Here is an 18,987-nt window from a genome sequence, read left to right as displayed (position 1 = left end):
ACCTTCTAGGTATTAGACAGCATAGCTCGATTCGGAGTCCAAATAACGGTCAGGGTGTGTCACACACGACAGGTATAATTGAATACCCAACAAATTGGCCAACCTTGGAAGAACTCAACCCGAGTATACAAAATTGGAGCACAAAACCTCAGTGAAAACTTTTGATGAGGTCATAAATGCACATTCGAGCTACCGATTAAACGCGTTTGCATTGCAGCTAATTAAACCAGGCAGGAATTACACTAATATGACACCTTTTCTTATAGGATTGAATTACATTATCAAGGTTGGAAAAATATAATGTACAGTTTTATAGTACATTAGCGATACAAAATTTCAGGTGACCAAAAAATTAAATGATTGATCAAAGGTTAACCTCCTAGGAAGCATGAGAAACTCTTCCGACTCTGGGTCCTTCCGTTATATCTGGCCCAACTTCTCCTGTTAATTCACAAGAACCAAACAAATCTAGCACGTTAGAACGGCATAGCATCCGAGGTCACCTTGCAACGAGTACAAACAAGAAATATGCCCTTCTCCAGGCAGAAACATACAAGGAGAGAACAAATAAAGTAAACCAAAAGGCATACGAGGAAGAGACTCAACTCGGTTATTAAAATATAGAAAGACATGTTCAGGGCAAACAAAGACAAGACCAGCGGAAAGAAGCTTTAAGCCATCAAGTCATACGCATGTCAATTGTCAACTAAGGACCTACATGGGAGGAGAGAATTCAAGCCTGGGCATTTTGTTGTACATTATCAGATTATTACGGTCCATACTAACCAAAACTGAAATTAAAAGAATAGAACTTTTAAAACACCTGATAACAAAGATTCCTTGGGGTTCATTCAAAACCATTTATAGTCATTTCACATACGTTGTATCTAACGTTTTATAGCTTCTTTTTTTAACATTTTAGCCTCATTTATATCTAAAACCCTACACATATGGTGTTCATTATGTATTCCCCGTCATTCAAGATTAAGAAAAGCAACACTATGAATAAAGAGGATACACGAATTAGCAGGCTGATATTGGAGCCCAAGACAAAAGAAAATACCTCAAGCATCTGCATTAACTTTGGATGCTGCTCCAAAAGCTGACAAAGTTTATCTCGGTCACTCAATAAAGACTGCCATAGAAGGAAAACGATTAATTAGAAGAGAGCAAAGGTTAAGTCGGTCAAACACATCTAAAAGCTTAAACAGAAAGTGCAAGGGTCCATATGAAGGAGCATCTCCAGAAACATCTTTCACAAAAAAATTTTGTTTTTTGTTTTCATTTTAAAAAGTATACTTGAAGAAAGCTCTAAAACTGAAGTTCTTCACAGATGCATTTTTGCCCCTAAGACGACACCAAATGGTCTCCAAAATTGAAGGGAAATCCAGAACTCATGAAAAGGTTTTTTCGCTCTGCAAGTATCCTACGTAACAAATACCTGAATAGCTTCTGGAGACTTGAAGTATTCATGTAATGACATTGCTGGATCTTGTTGCTGGGATGTACCATCCCCTGATTGATGCATTGCCTGCTGTTGAGAATGGTCAACTTGCTGTTGCTGCTGCACATGAGCAAACTCCTGCTGTTGGGATTGATAGTACGCATGCATAGGTGAAACGTGTGGCTGTTGCAAAATCTGTAGTGAATGCATTTGAACTTGGTTCTGCATAGATACACCTTGCTCCAACTGTTGTGAAGCTTGCATAGGTGGCCTAAGATGCTGAGGTGGTTGTGGAGGGCGTGGAACCTGTGGTGGCTGCAGCGGCTGCAACTGAGCAAGGGAATGAATTGCCTGAATGGAAGACTGAGCGGTAGAGAGATTCTGCAAAACAGTTGCATTGTCGCCTTGCAGCTGAGTTGGGATGCTTCCATAAGGACTCATAGAATTAGAACCAGGTCGGAAAACCATGTGCTGAGATGGCGAGTAGGTATTTACTCTGGCCCCTGAAGGTGTGGTAGAGCTATGAAGAAGTTCACTTGTTCCCACACTTGTCTGATTATATACTGAAGACTGGGTAATAGTTCTATTGGGTGTTAAATTATATGGACTAGAGGAAAAAGGAGGTGGTGTAGGAGGAAGTGGTGGAGGTGGTCTGACAGCCCCACTAGGAGAAGAGATGAAATTTCTTGAAGATGTGGAACCATTATTGAAGGGAGAAAGATAATCTGAGCGAATCTGCAATGAAGCACAGCAAAGAGGTTACATAAATGCATATAAACCAGCAAGAGACAGCTACACGAGACAGGTGAAGAAAAATGTCTACAGAACGTACCTGAAAGGGTGTCGGAAGTGACTGCTGTACATCAGTCATAGAGTTCATAAAAGGTGATGATTGACTTGGAACAGAATCAGAAGTCTGCAATATCACAGCTGTTGAGGGAGGTGGCATGGGAGGTAAAGGAGGTTGATTTGGAAGAAATCTCTGGTCATAAAATCCTGGAGGCACATTGCCAGCATGTTGCGGACTACTCTTCGAAAGAAATTTTGTGGAGTCATCCTAGAATCAACTGGTACCTGTATGGAAGATGCTGAAGAGTTATTATAAGCAAAAACAGGGAATCTAGGACTATTTGCTGCTGTTGCAGAGTCAAAACCACTAGAAGCCTTGTGTAGTATAGCATTCTTCGAGTCATCAGAATGCTCAAAGTACTTTTTATCTGAAGAAACACTGGGTTCACGAGTCAATGGAATTTCAGGACGTGATACTGACATCCTAGAAGAAAATTCGCTTTGTGTGTTCTCATCCATGTTAGATGCTACTGGAGTCGCCAAGTCACTCTTTGTCTCTTCAACAATAGAGTGGGGAGAATTCTGCTCAACAATGACAGGAGCAGGCTGCTGCAGGTGATCATCCGGCTGAGGAAAGGGCAGTTTGTCATCAGGTTCAGACTCCTCACCGTCAAATACTATGTCAATGCCCTGAAGATCATCATCAAGATCTGCTTTCAATTGTTTAGGCTTGTTGAACTTCTCTGTAGCTGTGTCATTCACAGGAGTTGAACTCTTCACTGGTACAGCCGCATCCACAACAACCGGCAACACTAGATTCTGGCGTTCCCTTTGCCTGGCCATAAATTCATCTACATGAATTGACGGAGGTCGCCCACCAGTAGATCCCACCCGCTGGACTGCTATTACATTAGAAGTAGAAACGCCATCATTTCTTTCTCTTGCAACATAGTCATCAACATGCATGGAAGGAGGCCTGCTGGTATTTGGTTTGCGCTGCCGAAAGGTATCCCTACGAGTAGGACCCAATGACACAGTAGTTGAACCCAGTCCTCGTGGAAACACATTTTGATTTGCAGTTTCAGCCGGGGAGTTTTCTCCTCTTGCACGCCTATTTGGGCCATCAAGTGATGGCGGCTGTTTCCTTTTAAGATTTGATTCTGATGATTTATCAGGACACTCCCAGTGAAACTTGTCTCCAAGTGATCCTTGGTAAAGACAATCACAATCCATTTCAGCACCACCATCTGGCATTATATGGGTATTTAAAGAAACTAGAATATTTGGTGGCAGAGGTATGGAATCAACAGAAAAGACATCATCCACCTTTAACGACGAACTAGGGTTTTGCAATAGCAATGTTAATGATTTCGCAGATTCCAAAACCTGTGCATTCATGAAGACAATGTCAGATATTAAAATTATGCAAACAATTTTGGAGATTACAAAGAATCCCATGAAAGAAGAAATCAAAACCAGTTATACCTGATACAGAAGGGTTTGAGTATCAGAGCCGGCAATATGGGCAGCCTCCATGGTCTTCAATTGAGAGGTCAATTCATGAATACAGCTCAAGTTTTCATCAGGCACACCATCTGCTTCAGCTATAACATCATCAGACACTCCGAACAGGAGTCTCACCGCAACAACCATGTCTGGATTCAATCTAACAAAGAGCCAAGCAATAAGTCTAACCAGTGACATGGATATTACAAATTCCATTCCAAAGCTTAAAAGAATGCAGATACCGAACAGAAGAAACCAAAGCCAATATATATATTATAGCACATGTGCATAGAGACACCCCATATTACTTCAGAACTCAAGGACAGAAAAGTACAACCTGTAGCACAAACCCTGTTCAAGTAAGGTCATACAATTGTAATGCAAAGTTACTTATCAGGAAATAGAATTCTAATATAATGGTTCTAAAAAAGCCAAAAGTTTACTTGGGAAATAACATTTTAATGAATCCTAAAGTATACATATTTGGCAACTAATGCCAAAATCACTATATTCAAAAGTCAAAATTGACTTGCAAGCATTTCAAAATCTGTTCAAGGATATCCCAGTACTCCTAATTCTAACCAATGTGTGTCGTATTACAAAAGGCCCATTGGAAAAATTAATTATATGGCACCATCTTAGCCTCAGTGAGCAACAAACTCCCTACATATGGGAAAAAAAAAAAAAAACTAACATCAAGGCCTCGTTTGTAGCTCAGACTGTACTAACTATTTCAGTCGGATACGATAATTTGTCATCGGATAGTGCTGACTAATTAATCAGACGTTTGGTATAGTATCAGACTAATAGTCGTATTATTTATACTGTGTACTGTACCGGATAAGAAAACTTACAACTGTTTTTTTTAAGAGAAAAAAATTAATCATTAATGAAAAAGAAAAAGAATAAAAAACAAAATACAAAGTTGTCAAATGCAAAAAAACCCAGTTTAATGATTGCTGGAAAAGAAAATGAATAGAAAAAAACAAAGTTGTCAGAGAGAACCCAGCAGCCATCACAACAGCGTGGGTGGTTGGTGTCAAGCAGCGGTGCAGAAAGAACCCAGCACAGAGGTGGGTTCAATTTACAGAAGCAAACCTCCAGATTCATTCATTCAAAAATGAAACGCACTTAAAAAATCATCAATTCCATCCTTCCAGGGGAATCATGGCAGCCAAAAACCCAATTTTGAGCTTCTAATCCATTAAATTAAAAGACCCAGATAAAATCTCGCCCAGCTCTGAGTTTCTAATCCATTGAAATAAAAACCCAGATGAAATCTTGCCCAGTTTTGAGTTTAATCACCACACATCAACAAAATCAATGAACCAGCCAAAAAATGTGTCCCGGCGTGATTTGAGTTCGATCTGCAACCTTTCCGTTTGAAATTTGCTTGATGCTGATCGGAGGTGGGAATGGAGAAAGAGCAAGAGAAAGAATACCTTGAGAAGTTTGTGATGTGCAAAGCAGATGGCGAGATGGCCTGGAGAAAAGCCAGTGTGTTTTTGTTCGCGTGAACCCAACTAAATAATCCCAAGGTTTTGGTCGGGATAAACAAGCGGGTGAAAGGGAGACAATAGGTGGGGCCGGATTAATAATCCAGTGCTTATTTAGTATGAAAGCTCACCAAACACCTGTTTCGTATTATATAATACTATCTGGTGTCTTACACGATGTGCCAAACAAGGCCTAAGGGACACTCATCTTTTATAGCTCTGCAGTTTGCCAAGTATGTGAAACTACTAAATGAAACAAGTAGAAGGAAAAAAAGAATATAGTTCAAGGACACAATGCCATGAAACCTAGATGGTTTTTAGGCAAACAAATTGGCAATGTTAAACAACTCAAAACATACAACAATTAACAAGTCTACCCTAAAATTATGATTTGGTAAAATAGCCGATAAGGTAAGAGTAGTCACCTTTCCCCATCAAGGCAGAAGCGGAAAGATCCCACAGACAATGCATTGACAGCCTCAATTCATAACTTGACAACCCATCTTTAGAGTAAACTGATCTTAACAAGTTTTTACAGCAACTTAACAATGGGGGATTCTTTCTCCATTCATGGTCCTCAACAGAGAGGGCAGGATATAAAGTGGCTGCTAAAGCTTTTTGACCTTCACTGCAAGCACCCAGTTCTTTAAAAGCAGTAAGACAGGCAAGTAATTCTTTTCCAACTGGTAGAACCTGGAAAGGAAGGATACTCTCAACAAATCAAATAAGAAGAGCCAAATCTTTTACTGGTTTCTTCCATTTGGTACCGGTTTTGAATAGTATGGTTATATCTTTAGTTGTCTGATTCTGATGGACCGTCCATTGTGCTTTATACTTCTCAATCTCTCCCCAATTACTTTCTTGCAAAAAAAATATATATATAACTAAAGAACTCTTTCCTCGTCTAGTTATTAGTAATATGAGTGAACATTTTACAATGTGAAGTTGATATAGTCGCTTGTCACATTAATAATTCCATAACAGCTCAAAATCGTTAGAAGGAAGTCCCAGAAAATTATTATCATTATCATCTTTAATGCTCAATTTTCCCAAATGTCTTCAGAATGCCAAGTATTTGCTTATTTTGTGTTCAAGCGCAATTCTTATTTACTCTTTCAGACCCATTGGGCAGCCAGACAGTAAACAACAAAAACTAGCTACTGAAAAAATATCACACTGACCAACATACACTTATCCAACTTCAGGTCCAGAGGAAGGAGAGAGTTACCTGACAAAACCTGAGGAAATACTTTAAAAAGATTTTGCAATCTTCAGCACTCAACTTTTCAAATTCGTGCCTGTTAAACCAGAAGTAGTTTAGCATACACAAATTCAAATTGTATGATCCAATTAAAAAGAAAAGAAATAATATTAATATGTATATGTATATGTATATTATCTACTTACAAATCATTTCCCCCAGCATGGTGTGGAGATGCTTGAGGAATGAAAATCAATGAGAAGGACTTGAATACAGGGAGGCACCAATTGAGCAAACCGAATCCAAATGTAGCTGAACTTCTACCATCAAGATTCTCTATTCCTTCTGTCTCAGTGGCAACTAAACAACTATCCAACACTCTGATTAGCAACTTAAATGCACCCTCCTTCAGTAATAGTGACTGCAAAAGGAAAACCGAAATTAAAAATCCAATGCTTCTTTGATATACAAAAGGAAGGGAACAAAATAAATCAGAAATTAAAATGCAAACCTTGGCACATGGATGCTCCAATAAGCTAGCAATGAAATCAATATATCTATAAACCTGGAAAGAGAAGAGGATACTTAAATATACAAAAATACACAAACTATTAATTTTTAACAGTGGCAAGAAACTTGCCTTATAAGCATCCGTATCTGATGGCGAAGATGTATCATACGCATGATCACGAATCCATGAGAATATGGGTCGTAAAAGTACGGGAAAACTTTGAGCTCTTAGGCAAGCAATACGAATAATAAAGACTCGAAGCATGTCTTGAATGACCACCAGTGCCTGTTTAAAGTGATCTCATTAGTCGTGCAAGATGACAAAAGCTGCAAGTATTCATTAAGAGTGGGTCCGCTGCCTACTCTTTTCTCTCAGAGGTATGAGAAAGAAAACAAAAAGTAAAATAACAGGTAACTTCACTGAAAGAAATCACATACGGAGATAGCATAATGTTGAATAATCTGGGCAACTTTGTCAAGATGTGGCGTCAATTGGCCGAGCATCTTCTCCAGGTGCATATGATGCAAATACCAATTGACCTGTCTCTCCTTCTGAGGACCCAAAACAGTCCCAACAGACAACTTTCTAAGGGCACTCAACAAGGGCATCCCATTTTTCCAGAGCCAGACCCCTTCATCAGGAAATAAATCATTCTTGCATTCCCAGAAAGGAAGAAAACACAAGAGAAAACATGTTAAAACTTGTGTCATACGTTGTTTAGCAGCCCACAAAAGGTGGAAATTATAACATAACTGATGGTTTAGGCAAAGTATGCCACATTTACCAACTCAATAAACAAAGTATCAGAAAAGAAACTAGATGTTGTCAATGATCGTTGATTATATCAAAATAACAATTTAGACAAGCAGTTCTTAAACCAAAAGCATTGAATACAGTCCAAGTTATCGGCCAAGAAAAGAATCACTCCGAAATTTACAAAGTGAATAATCAGTATAACATGATGCTGTATGTATTCACTCTCTTTGGTACAGCTACCGCACAATAAACAGAAACCGGGAATGGAAAGCGCCACTAGTTACAGATGCACAAGGGTTGTTAAGTGCAATATGAATAACTACAATGGACTAGGCATGCTAAACCACTGCTGTTTTTAATGATCCTGCTACTAGGAAAGTCTCAGACAGCTCTAAGTCAAGCTCCTTATGAAACGTACGTATCTTTAATCTTTCACTAAATCACTTACAATGACTGTTCTACACGATATTCCCAAAAACAAAAGAAAGGAACAAGAGAAGAAATGCATACCAGGAGACAAAGCAAACTACATGTTTCCTTTGGACCCAAGGCCAGCAAAGAAGGAACTTGAACATTAGCAAGGAGGGAGTGGAAAAGGCCAGGAGTCCAACCATAGACCGGCCAACAAGCAAGTGCCGACACCAGAAGATGACAGATAGCTCCAAAACCAAGTGCAGAAACAGGATATGGAGAGGATAAGTCCGCTGCACATGCAGCCAATTTTGGACTGCAATTGAATAAATTCAGTCAAATTATGCATGAATAAAACTAACACGTCTAGGGAATAGGAAAATGAGGATGACACAGTTACCTTACTTCTCTATGCAATCGTAGAAGGGCATTCAATAACTTGGTATTTCTGTGCTGCTCTTGTACTTCCTACAGATAGCAGTCAAAAGACCACATTTTAACGTACAACTGGTGAGAGCATACATCTAACAAATACAAACAGTGTGCAAGTCCCAAATGAACTGGAAATTAAAATGCAGCAGCAAGTTCATGCAATTCCCAGATCTAAAAACAGAAGGATGAAACAATCAAACATTTCCTCTTTACAAATCAGTAGGATGTAATGAAATTTACATTTAACAGTTTGTTTATAGCGTGAGGTAGTGAAAGCATCCTTTCACAAAAATGAGATATATTCATGGACAAAACCAAACACAACTATTCTCTGCCCTACATAGAAGGAAAAGATTTCCCTCTTTTCTACTAGTCATGGGTAGAATGAAAGGAAAATTCCATTTAGATAGATTCATACCCAATCAATCCAATGACATAACATGACCAAAACCATAGCTTCTAATGTCAACGCATCTATCCTATGCCCTACATAAAAAGGTTTTTTTATCTAGTGAGATTACCAACATTTCAGCATCTGACAGTTTGTTAGTCATGATTTTCTCAAAATTTAGTTAGATTTAAGGCCAACCAATCCTTTGATATAATATGACCAAAACCATAGCTGCTAATGTCAACACATCTATCCTACGCCCTAGATAAAAGGTTGTTTTATCCAATGAGATTACCAACATTTTAGAATCTCTAACATGAATGATGTGAGCATCCAGATTAGATGGTAACCGTTTACAGACAACTTTGCTCCAATGTGAAATGCTGCTTCTCTCAATCAAACAAAACTTCCCATATATATAAATCAATCAAATAGAAGCTAGGAACAAAATGTAGCAAACCTGCAATTTCTGCAACAAATTGATCAACAACACAATTGTAGGAATAAGAAGATCAACTAAACTCTGCTCATGATTACGTTCCGACAATAAATCTGATGTAGTATTGCACTCCTCATCAACAAGGTAGTCTGTTCAAGACAAAATAAGAGCAAATTTTCCACAAGTCAAACAAAATGGACCTATTAAAATATCAGAATATTGTACAATAAGGAAGTGTCTGATTTGAGGAGAAGGTTCTAAAAGAAATGAGAGGAATCTGTAACTGCAACAAACTTATAAGCAAGAGGAAGAAAAGTTGGGGAAGCCAAATTGAAGACAGCAAAGAACCTAATGAACAGAGAGCAAGGACATATAAATGTACAGAGAACTCTTAACACTGAAAAGTTGAGGTGATGTTGAAATCACCTCTTCCCCCTAAGTTTACAGTGTAGAAATATTTGGATTTTGATGGGACAAGTTTGGTAGCAAACTTTTCAAAGAAACACTTATAATGGTTATACAATATATATGCAAATCAACTATTTCCAATCAACATACCATAACTGTTTGAGGACCTCTCAAGCATAGACCTACAATTGACCAGAACTGCATAGATTATTGGTATAACACCTTCATCATACAAAGTAGCAGCAACAGTCTACATCAACAAAATAAACATGAGCAACATAAAAAATTCACTATAACGGTAAATAAAAAAGTAGAAAATCACATACTGAGTTCTCTGAAATGAACGCTAAAATGCGAAATGCTGTTGTCAACTGTACTACAGAAGAGTCACGAAGATTAACACCATCAAAAGTCTTGTCAGATATAAACTTTCCAAGATTTTCCATAACATTCACATCAGAACCACAAGATGTATCTCCAACTGCATTCTCTACATCTGCCAAATCTGCCACCAGCGGTATGTTTGAAGTCAAGTGGGCATCTCCTCCAGAAGCCAACACAGCAGCATACCGTATAAGACTTGTTGCCCCATTTTTATGATATACTACACCAGCATCTATCCATTCCAACAGCCGTGTGGGGGCATCTTTCCTATTTGACCCAGGAGAAGAGGAATGTAAAGCCCTATGGAGCTCCATAACATGTCCAATCCAAGATCCAAGAGAAGATGCAGTGGAATCAGAAACAATCGCTTCAAAAATCTCAGCAGCTGAGTGAAATATGGCAATATTTAACGGCGAGGCTCCTGAATATCCAGAACATCAACTGAGTAAATACTAAATACATAACTAAAAAAAGTACATAATTGTCAATCTTTCAGATTTAGATGAAGGCAAGTGCACAACCATTATTTTTAGCAAGCGGCTCTGTTTCTTTGGCATAATGTAAAGCTTCAATCAAAATTTTAACAGCCTACAAAATGGATATTCACTTATTTGTCAATAACTGAAGTATGTATCTATAAGGATAATCTAACAATAGGAATACCAAGAACAACATACAGAACTATTGTTCAGATACCACAGATACTACATTGTTAGATTTTGGAACTTGTAAAACTAACATACAAATCTACATTTGTGATCATAATTATATACCAAAATAAAATTGCATAATACTGCTTAGGTTAGTTCGTAAACCCTCTTTGGCTTGTATATGAGGCCTAAGTTCAAACTGTTTGTACCCATCAAACAAAACAAAACTTCAAAAATATAATGTGAAACATGAAAAATTTAGAATTCAACATAAGAACTTAGCAAATTAGTTACCATTTAGTAAATCATTAATATAAGAATGATTCCAAAAGCCAAGATAAGTTCCATATAGATGAAAAAAGTTGTATTTTAAAATCAAGCTAGTTTAAACTGGTTGGAAGAAGACTTGTGCAATAATTATTACTATATGGTTTCAGATAGCAAATTCATCAGTACCTCCGGAAAATACCCCAGAGCCAATAATGCTTGACGTCCACAGTCAGACCTGCAAATCAAAACAGAAAAGTGGTTAAAGACCATGTATTAACAACTGAGAATCACCAAGATGAATTCCGTTCCACCTTGCAAGACCACACAGTTCCCACAACACCCATAAAAATTCTTCAGAGTTAGGTGCTGCAGTAAGCAAACGGTCTACAGCATTAACCTGCACCAAAGCATTAGAAAGTTTCTATCTTAGGCTCTTAGCTGAAAGTCTGTAACAGAGATTTTAAAATCAACAGGGGCCAAAAGTCTAACCACCCTCAAATGGACCCCAACAATCATTCCAACATCCTGTGGAGCACAAAAGAATCCTTTGGATAATGAAATAAATGCATATCGAAGAGGAAGACACGCATCCTTATTCACATCATTAGCACCCCTTAGTGCACCTATTATTGTTGCAGAAAGTTCAGGGTGGTGCAGAAGAAAAATTAAGCCTGAGTAAGAAAACATGTGATGTCATAATTGTCATTAACATGATCTGGATTTGACAGATATAAGAAGCTTGATAATAGGAGAGCATTAGAGAGACCTGAGCGACAAAAAAGAAGGGAGAGAATTATGGCCTCAATTGATGACACAACATCCACAAATATGTCCCTCACACATCCGACTTCTGAACGCAATATGGATGACGACAATATTGCAACTGATAGAGGTAGAAATCCCCTCTCCTGTTACCAAGGTATTTTAAACATTGCTTAGTCAAAAACTAATATGGTTATATTGTTTAAACATTGAGCAAAAATGAAAAAACTTAAAATATCCATTGCAAATTGCAACATAAATTGCAATACATAGAGTAAACAAGAACAACTACCTAAATTTAAACTGTGATGTAAATAAAGAGAGAGTGTGAACACACAGGAAAATGATAGGCAAGTTGGAAAAAACAATTTTCTGGACAAAACTTCACCCGATTAAGGGAATGAACAGATTAGAGAGTTTAATTTGTGTTGATTCTGGATAACGAACTTGAGGGTATTTTAGTGATTTAATTTGATCATGCAGTTGAATAACAACAACAAAGTCTTATCCCACTATGTGGGGTCGGCTCTATGAATCCTAGAACGCCACTGAGCTCGGTTTTGTGCCAAGTCTTCCGTTAGATCCAAGTACTGCAAGGTATTTCTTAGTCCCTTTCCAAGTGATTAAATAAACGGTGATGCAACAATTTGGATATAGAGTTGAGCTAATAAAATATTAACTCTACCCCTATGTTCATTAACATATAATACATAAACATCCAAGTCTTTGGGGAGTCAGGTTTTTTAACATGGACCAACCTCTGTCAGTCAGGTCTATCCAAAACTATATTTCTCCACCGCATCCCTACTATCACATACTTAGTTTACTTGCTACATGCTACTTCTAACTCTCTATTTTGGTCTGCCAATGTTCAGAGAAGTATAGTTTTCAATTCTAACAAAGTTAGTCCCCAGCCTAGACTTTCACCCTTTTAAAATTAATGACAAAAAGGTATGCAATTTAGAATAATAGTGAAATAAGGAGCAGTAATAGGCCATACATCATAGAGACTATACAAATAAACCATATAAATTAACCATAGCTCAGTTTTTTAGGAAGAAGCTGAAAGAGCAAACAGGGAAATTTACCTTGAGAAGAGCCAGCAAATGCATGTCGATATCTGAATTTGAGAAACAACAATTTGAAGAAGCAATCAAGTTATTGGATGCTTTGAATGACAACAAACCTTCAGTCTGACCAAGAATCAAGGATTTGGTTGCTTGGGCAACTGGAGAAGGATCTTCAATTGGACCACGTGAATTTATCAATTTCTGCATAAATACTTGTCAATAAGTAATTATTAAGTATGAACAAAAAAACTGCAATGCAAGTTTCAGTGACATCTAAAGTGGAAAAAATATATCCAAAGGTTTCACATAGCTGAAAACAAAAGCAACAAAATGACAACTGAACTGACCAACAGCTTTTTAAGTTGTGACTTTGCACAGATAAGCATGTCCAGAGTTCCACTTGTGACTCTACCAACAGTAGATAGACCACCCAATACCGATAAAGCTGCGCACTGCAAAGAATAGAATTACCATAGGAAACCACTTAAAATATAGATCGCACAAACACAAGTAAAACCACAAACAGTGTCACAAAAGTGAAAGTATACCTCGAATCTTGAAGCAACCTCATAAAATCTTAACCGATGAAGGACGTAAGTTGCACAAGAAGCAATATCATGACGCTGTTTTTGCAATAACAGATTTAACAATCTACTATAACCATCACTGACACCAGATGGGATGTTTTCGTCTTCACGTGGCCACCAACCTAAAAATCCTTCACACCCAAAAGAATGCTGAGTAGCCTTCTCAACAACTCCAAGTAGTAGTAATGTACTAGCAGTAGAATTCTGCTTGTCACAACAAAAAGCATGTACAAGCTGCTCCATTCCCCCACCACTAACAAAATGAAAGCAACTCTCTCTTCCAGAGCACAAAAGAAAAGCCACACTCAACCCCAACATGACATTTGTATTCTGAAAACAAAGATAAAACATTAAAATGGATCACATTCATTGTGGGCACACAAGTAGAAAGAGAGAGAGAGAGAGAGAGAGAGAGAGCACGCCCTTTTGTCTGGTGTATTTCGAAAATATGGAGTACAGAAATGAAAGAAATTGTAATTTAATCACCTGCGGAAGTTGGTGATGCACAACACTCAAGAAGTCCCTACTAAACTGAAAGTACTGACTTAACACATCCACCAACTGTTTAGAATTTGCTAATTCAGCCTCAAACTCAAAATGCCCGTTGTCTTCATGTGATTCAGCTAAGCCATTCCCTGATTTGTGTTTAAAGACTTTATAGAGCTCCATAACCTCTGTTCTGGCCTCACTAAGAACATTGTGCAACTCTTCACACTCGTTGGATCTTCCCCAAGAGGAGGTGACATAAGAAGTGGCAGCTGTTACTACAGCAGCGACAACTTTATGCAATGCATCACCTAGATTGGGCAACTCAAAAACCTTCAACATCAGTTGTAATAAATGCTTAGCTTCAACAGATATATCTGATGCCGCAACAGGTAGAGATAGAGTATTAAGAGCTGATATGGATTCCCCAGTTGTCAGATTAGTTGAATGCAAAGCAAGAGGGAGGTCTTCAAGCTTTCCCTCAGTAGAGCTAACAAGATTAGTTATGGAGCTATCATCAATTTCAATGTTAAATTGCCCTAGATCTTCTGCCGTGTTACCATATATGACTAAGCTCAGACTGCGGTAGCTGCCCCTTACAACGAGATGATTAGTTACAACAGCCTGCAGATAAGCAATGACTCCTGTGAGAATAGTCAAGAGAAGAAACAACGATGTGCTTGTAAATGTGTGTTACAGCAATACATAAGGAGATTGTTCATCAATATTAACAACTAGGTTCACCTATAGCTAGGACAAGTAGAAGGGAACAGAAACAAAACAAACTGAAACCAAAATGTTCCCAACCCTTTTTTCTCTAAGTGCATTTGTCCACCCATTACGTTATGATTTTCTAGTATAGTGCTAGTCTAGAAATTTATTTACTCCATAAAGAAGTAGATTACACATAAGAAGTTTAAGATGACCTAAAATCATTACTTACGGAGGGAATAAACACATTTTAAAAAGCTAAAACAAATAAATCTATAAACAGGAACATACTTGTCATCTCAACATTGACAGTCCACCATCGGAAGGTACTCAAAAACAGGAGCAGAAATTTGCAGAATACAGCATGTACCATAATCATGTGTAAATATGATAATTACCTCTACTTCTAGCACATTTGAAGAAGAAGGAGAATATAGGAAAGGCTGACATAGGCGCCTGAACCTTGTCTCCCCCTCACATTGAACAAATACCTCCAAAGCAAATGAAGGAGGTGAAGTAGCCCTGTAAACAACAATTAGCACTTCAAAACATTGATACTACATTGATACTAATGCAATATCTATCATGCATAATCTGGCACAGGCAAACTAAATTTCAGTGGTAAAAGCCCAAAATTTTATTGATTTTTGGTATAAGAATGGAAACCTATTTTTGAAATTCAGAAAGAGAACAAATACAGGCTAAGTATGGGTGAGGAGCTTCCAATTTCCAACGCATGGAGGCTAAGTGAGGAAGAAATAGACTACAAAAGGGACTAGAGATGCACTACATAATCATGACACAAGCATGTACGAGGGATTTGTTAATGACTCCTTCCAAGTAGTTATTTGCAAATCCCTCTCATATTCCTTTGTAATGATCATGAAGTGCATTTCTAATCCCCTCTATCTAACATTTTGTAGTCCATTCCTTACTAACTTTACGTTAGTCCCTCACCCAAACATAGCCATAATGTTAAGTGGTGAACAAGAAGCCTACCATCTAAACTGTGTGATATCTAATGCAAAAGTTTCATTCAATCTTCCTCAACATGTTACTAACACAGGAAAAAAAAACTTCAATGAAATTAATCAATAAACTGTATCTCCCCAACAGGCATGCAGAAGAGCAAAGGGATATCTCTAAAAACTCTGCAGCTAATGCCCACAGAGAAGCCCAAAACCTGACTCTATGATCTGTCCCCAAATTCTGACACCTCCTCTCCATCTTTTATTCAAAAGTTCTTGCCATTCCAAGCCATACACATGGAAAAAAAAATGTCAATACACAACACTTCCCCCAAAAGCTTTCACAACAACGATTCTCCACAAAAATGACCGCTTCCAGTTTGCAAAACAAGACCATGAAAGTGAAAGAAATATATCAGGCCTCCTACGGTCAACATTGTTGTACGTCTCAACTCTCCCATGAGTAATTCTCCAAACAAGCACTTGTACTTCACTATGTATCCTAGAATTCCAAATTATTTATGTTGGGTTGGATTGAGAATAGGTAAACACATGTCATCAATCAACCAATTAAAACAAGATTTTTAAGTTTTAGGAAATTTTAATTGAAAAGCCCATATCAACCAGGCCTAATAAAAGTTAACATTGAATTTTGATAAATTGATAATAGGGAAGAAAGCCTTCGTTAATTTAAAGACATTTAGGCTCCTTTAGAAGTTAAATTCCAACCCAATAGGTAAGAGGATGAGTGACAAATTGGCAATTGACACATCACGAGTATAAGCAACCTATCCCCACACCATTTATCTTCAGAAATTTAATCCTATATCAAAGCAAAGGTTTTGAGAAAAGGAATTCATTCCCTGTGAAATGTTTCTTCAAAGGCTTCTAGAAGAGTTTCAAGAGCCTCTGAACACCACATTGAAATGGGAACCCCACCTCCTAGCACCATGGAAATACCTACTTCAGGTGACAACATGCTAACTGCTTGTCCACAATCAAGGGGCTTTCCTCTTAATCAAGATTCCAACACCTAAACCACATTTTCCTTAGATCTTAAAACGAATTCCCCTTCACTAAATAACTCCTGTGTTATCCCTTCTCCTTGGTTATCCCATAAAATTTCTCACACTAGATTTCTGACTTTGAATCTTTTAACTAAGTTACTAAACTTTGCAATAGCAACTGTACTAATGTTTTTTTTTTCTTTTCTCTTTTAATAAGAAATAGAAATATTAAGTAAAAGAACTCGCCAATTTCAACAATTCTAAACATGTAATCCGCAGCAACAACTCATATCTAGGGGATATACATCAAGACAAACAGAATTCCCAAAGTGCAACAAAACGCATGCTTTCACATCTGACAAAATAGCAGATGCCACCAAAACTCTACAGCAGAAGATATGGCATTCGTAAGATAGAAAAACATTTTGTCAGATGTGAAAGCATATGCTTTGGGCCGGATCTAAGATACGGTATTTGTAACAAGCTTAAGTGAATGCTGAATATAATGACAAGCATGTTCATGTTCAGGCCTAATCTAAAAGATCCTATCACAATATTCTAAAATTCACAAGCAAAGGTAAAGGCTGAAACAATTCCGAAATCAATAAATCCGCTTACCCGAGAAGTGATACTGCCTGAGAAGCAAACGACACGTTCTGTTCGAGGAACTCGCAAGCAGTGATGACAATGGGCTCAGCAAACAAAACCTAAAAAACGAAATTCCGCTTCGAATGAGTAACATTTAACTAATAGTAAAAACCAAGCATAAATTCAACAAATTTAGAAATTTATACACACGGCATAGTTCGATCAATGCATTGGCAACACAGAGTCCATAGAAGGTAAGAGTAACTTAAAAATCAAAATTCGTAAATTAATTGCAAAACAGGCATTAAATTAACCGAATGGCGGTCAATTAAAATTTCAAAAAATTGCAGAGAGAGAGAGAGAGAGAGAGAAACCTCGTCGACGTATTCATCGAGATGGGGGTGGACGAAGGTCTGGGTGAACAACACACAAGGCTCGGGGCGACCCATTCGCTGTGATTTTCGAGTGTCTATCAAGAAAACATGGAAATTTGAGTCGTTGAATTTGAATTTCTAGGGTTTTGGAGGTTCTTCCCCGGAACAAAAGGTAGGGGTTTTGATGTGAGGAGGAGGGGAGGAGGGTTTCAGGTTTGTCAACGTGTCACCGACGTGAATGAGAGAGAGAAAATAGGTATTGGCTCGAAAAAATCATTTTAATTAATCATTTTTGTTCAATACTTTTTAATTATTGTTTTGGGGTTTAATTAATTAATCTCTACTAATTAATAAAACTTTCTTTGTCAATTAAAAGAGGGTGAAAAGATAAATTAGTCTTCTATCACACAAAAAAAAATGATGGGCAATAATGTAATTTCACATGTCCAAATTTTACTTTTTTTTATACCTATATGTAATGTTAAAATAGCTCTAATATTAAAAATAATAAATAAATAATAAAAAAACAAAAACAAAAACCTCTTACTCCCCCACGTTATCTCTCTCTCTCTCCTCTCTCCTTCTCCTTTTCTAAAAAATGTGTTCATACATACAAAGTGTGTAGGCAAATGCTAGTTTAAATAGAAACTAACTTCTTCGTACGTGCTCACGCCCTATGTAAAAGGTCTTTTTGGGGAGTTAACAAATTTTTAATCACGCGCTAATGGGAATGGTGAAATGCGTTGGATTGGGTATTGATTTTGGACTTTCATGTCCAGCTTAAAATCATATATTTATTTCTATCAACGGCCCAAAATTATTTTGATTATCTACAAAATCATGCACATCGGAGGAAATGTAGATCATCGTCATTCTTAATCAAGACTTGTATTAAGTTGTACGGCAAAACCTTGTGAGATTTTACTATACATTTTTTTATTAGGCGCACTATCTAGGGCCAAAATGGTGTGACCCACATTTGCGTACTTTAGGGTTTGAAACATGTAAAAACTTCTTTAAATTGGTTCCTAAAAAAGGTAAGATCTTCATTTCTCTTGTTTGGGCCTCTTAATCCTTTTATCTTGGTGACGAAGTTATGGCCCATGATCCTTTTAAATCTATTACAAGACTTAAGAACTTCTTTAAATTGGTTCCCAAAAAGGTAAGATCTTCATTCCTCTTGGTTTGGGCCTCTTAATTCTTTGATCTTGGGGATGAAGTCATGGCCCGTGATCCTTTAAAAGATGTTAGATGCTAGTTGAGCGACTGGCTGTGGCCTAGCGCCTAAGAGGGGTCTAGACGGGTGCCTAGGCAGATTTGAATAAATTTATTTTAATATTATAAAT

General features: G+C 37.5%; 1 protein-coding gene across 1 annotated transcript; it reads right to left on the bottom strand.

The window, feature by feature from the left end:
- Positions 1-237: 237 nt before the first annotated feature.
- On the bottom strand, positions 238-17,884 carry LOC103935214 (protein virilizer homolog). The gene is given in 30 exon segments (XM_009344974.3): positions 238-441; positions 1,064-1,135; positions 1,442-2,179; positions 2,277-2,479; positions 2,482-3,619; positions 3,719-3,899; positions 5,661-5,721; positions 5,724-5,928; positions 6,464-6,533; positions 6,643-6,857; positions 6,948-7,001; positions 7,077-7,232; positions 7,385-7,600; positions 8,214-8,430; positions 8,515-8,582; positions 9,398-9,525; positions 9,935-10,034; positions 10,111-10,589; positions 10,690-10,756; positions 11,275-11,323; positions 11,400-11,485; positions 11,578-11,759; positions 11,855-11,996; positions 12,939-13,121; positions 13,268-13,372; positions 13,469-13,837; positions 13,994-14,617; positions 15,103-15,226; positions 17,298-17,386; positions 17,642-17,884. Coding segments are annotated over 30 exon segments (6,417 nt in total). The 5' UTR covers positions 17,717-17,884; the 3' UTR covers positions 238-420.
- Between the last annotated feature and the right edge of the window lie 1,103 nt (positions 17,885-18,987).

The sequence above is a fragment of a genome, unplaced genomic scaffold (assembly GCF_019419815.1).
Source record: "Pyrus x bretschneideri cultivar Hongxiangsu unplaced genomic scaffold, Pyrus_bretschneideri_v1 Contig53, whole genome shotgun sequence".
In the NCBI taxonomy this organism is placed as follows: Eukaryota; Viridiplantae; Streptophyta; class Magnoliopsida; order Rosales; family Rosaceae; genus Pyrus; species Pyrus x bretschneideri.
This window is presented reverse-complemented; position numbering and strand designations above follow the sequence as displayed.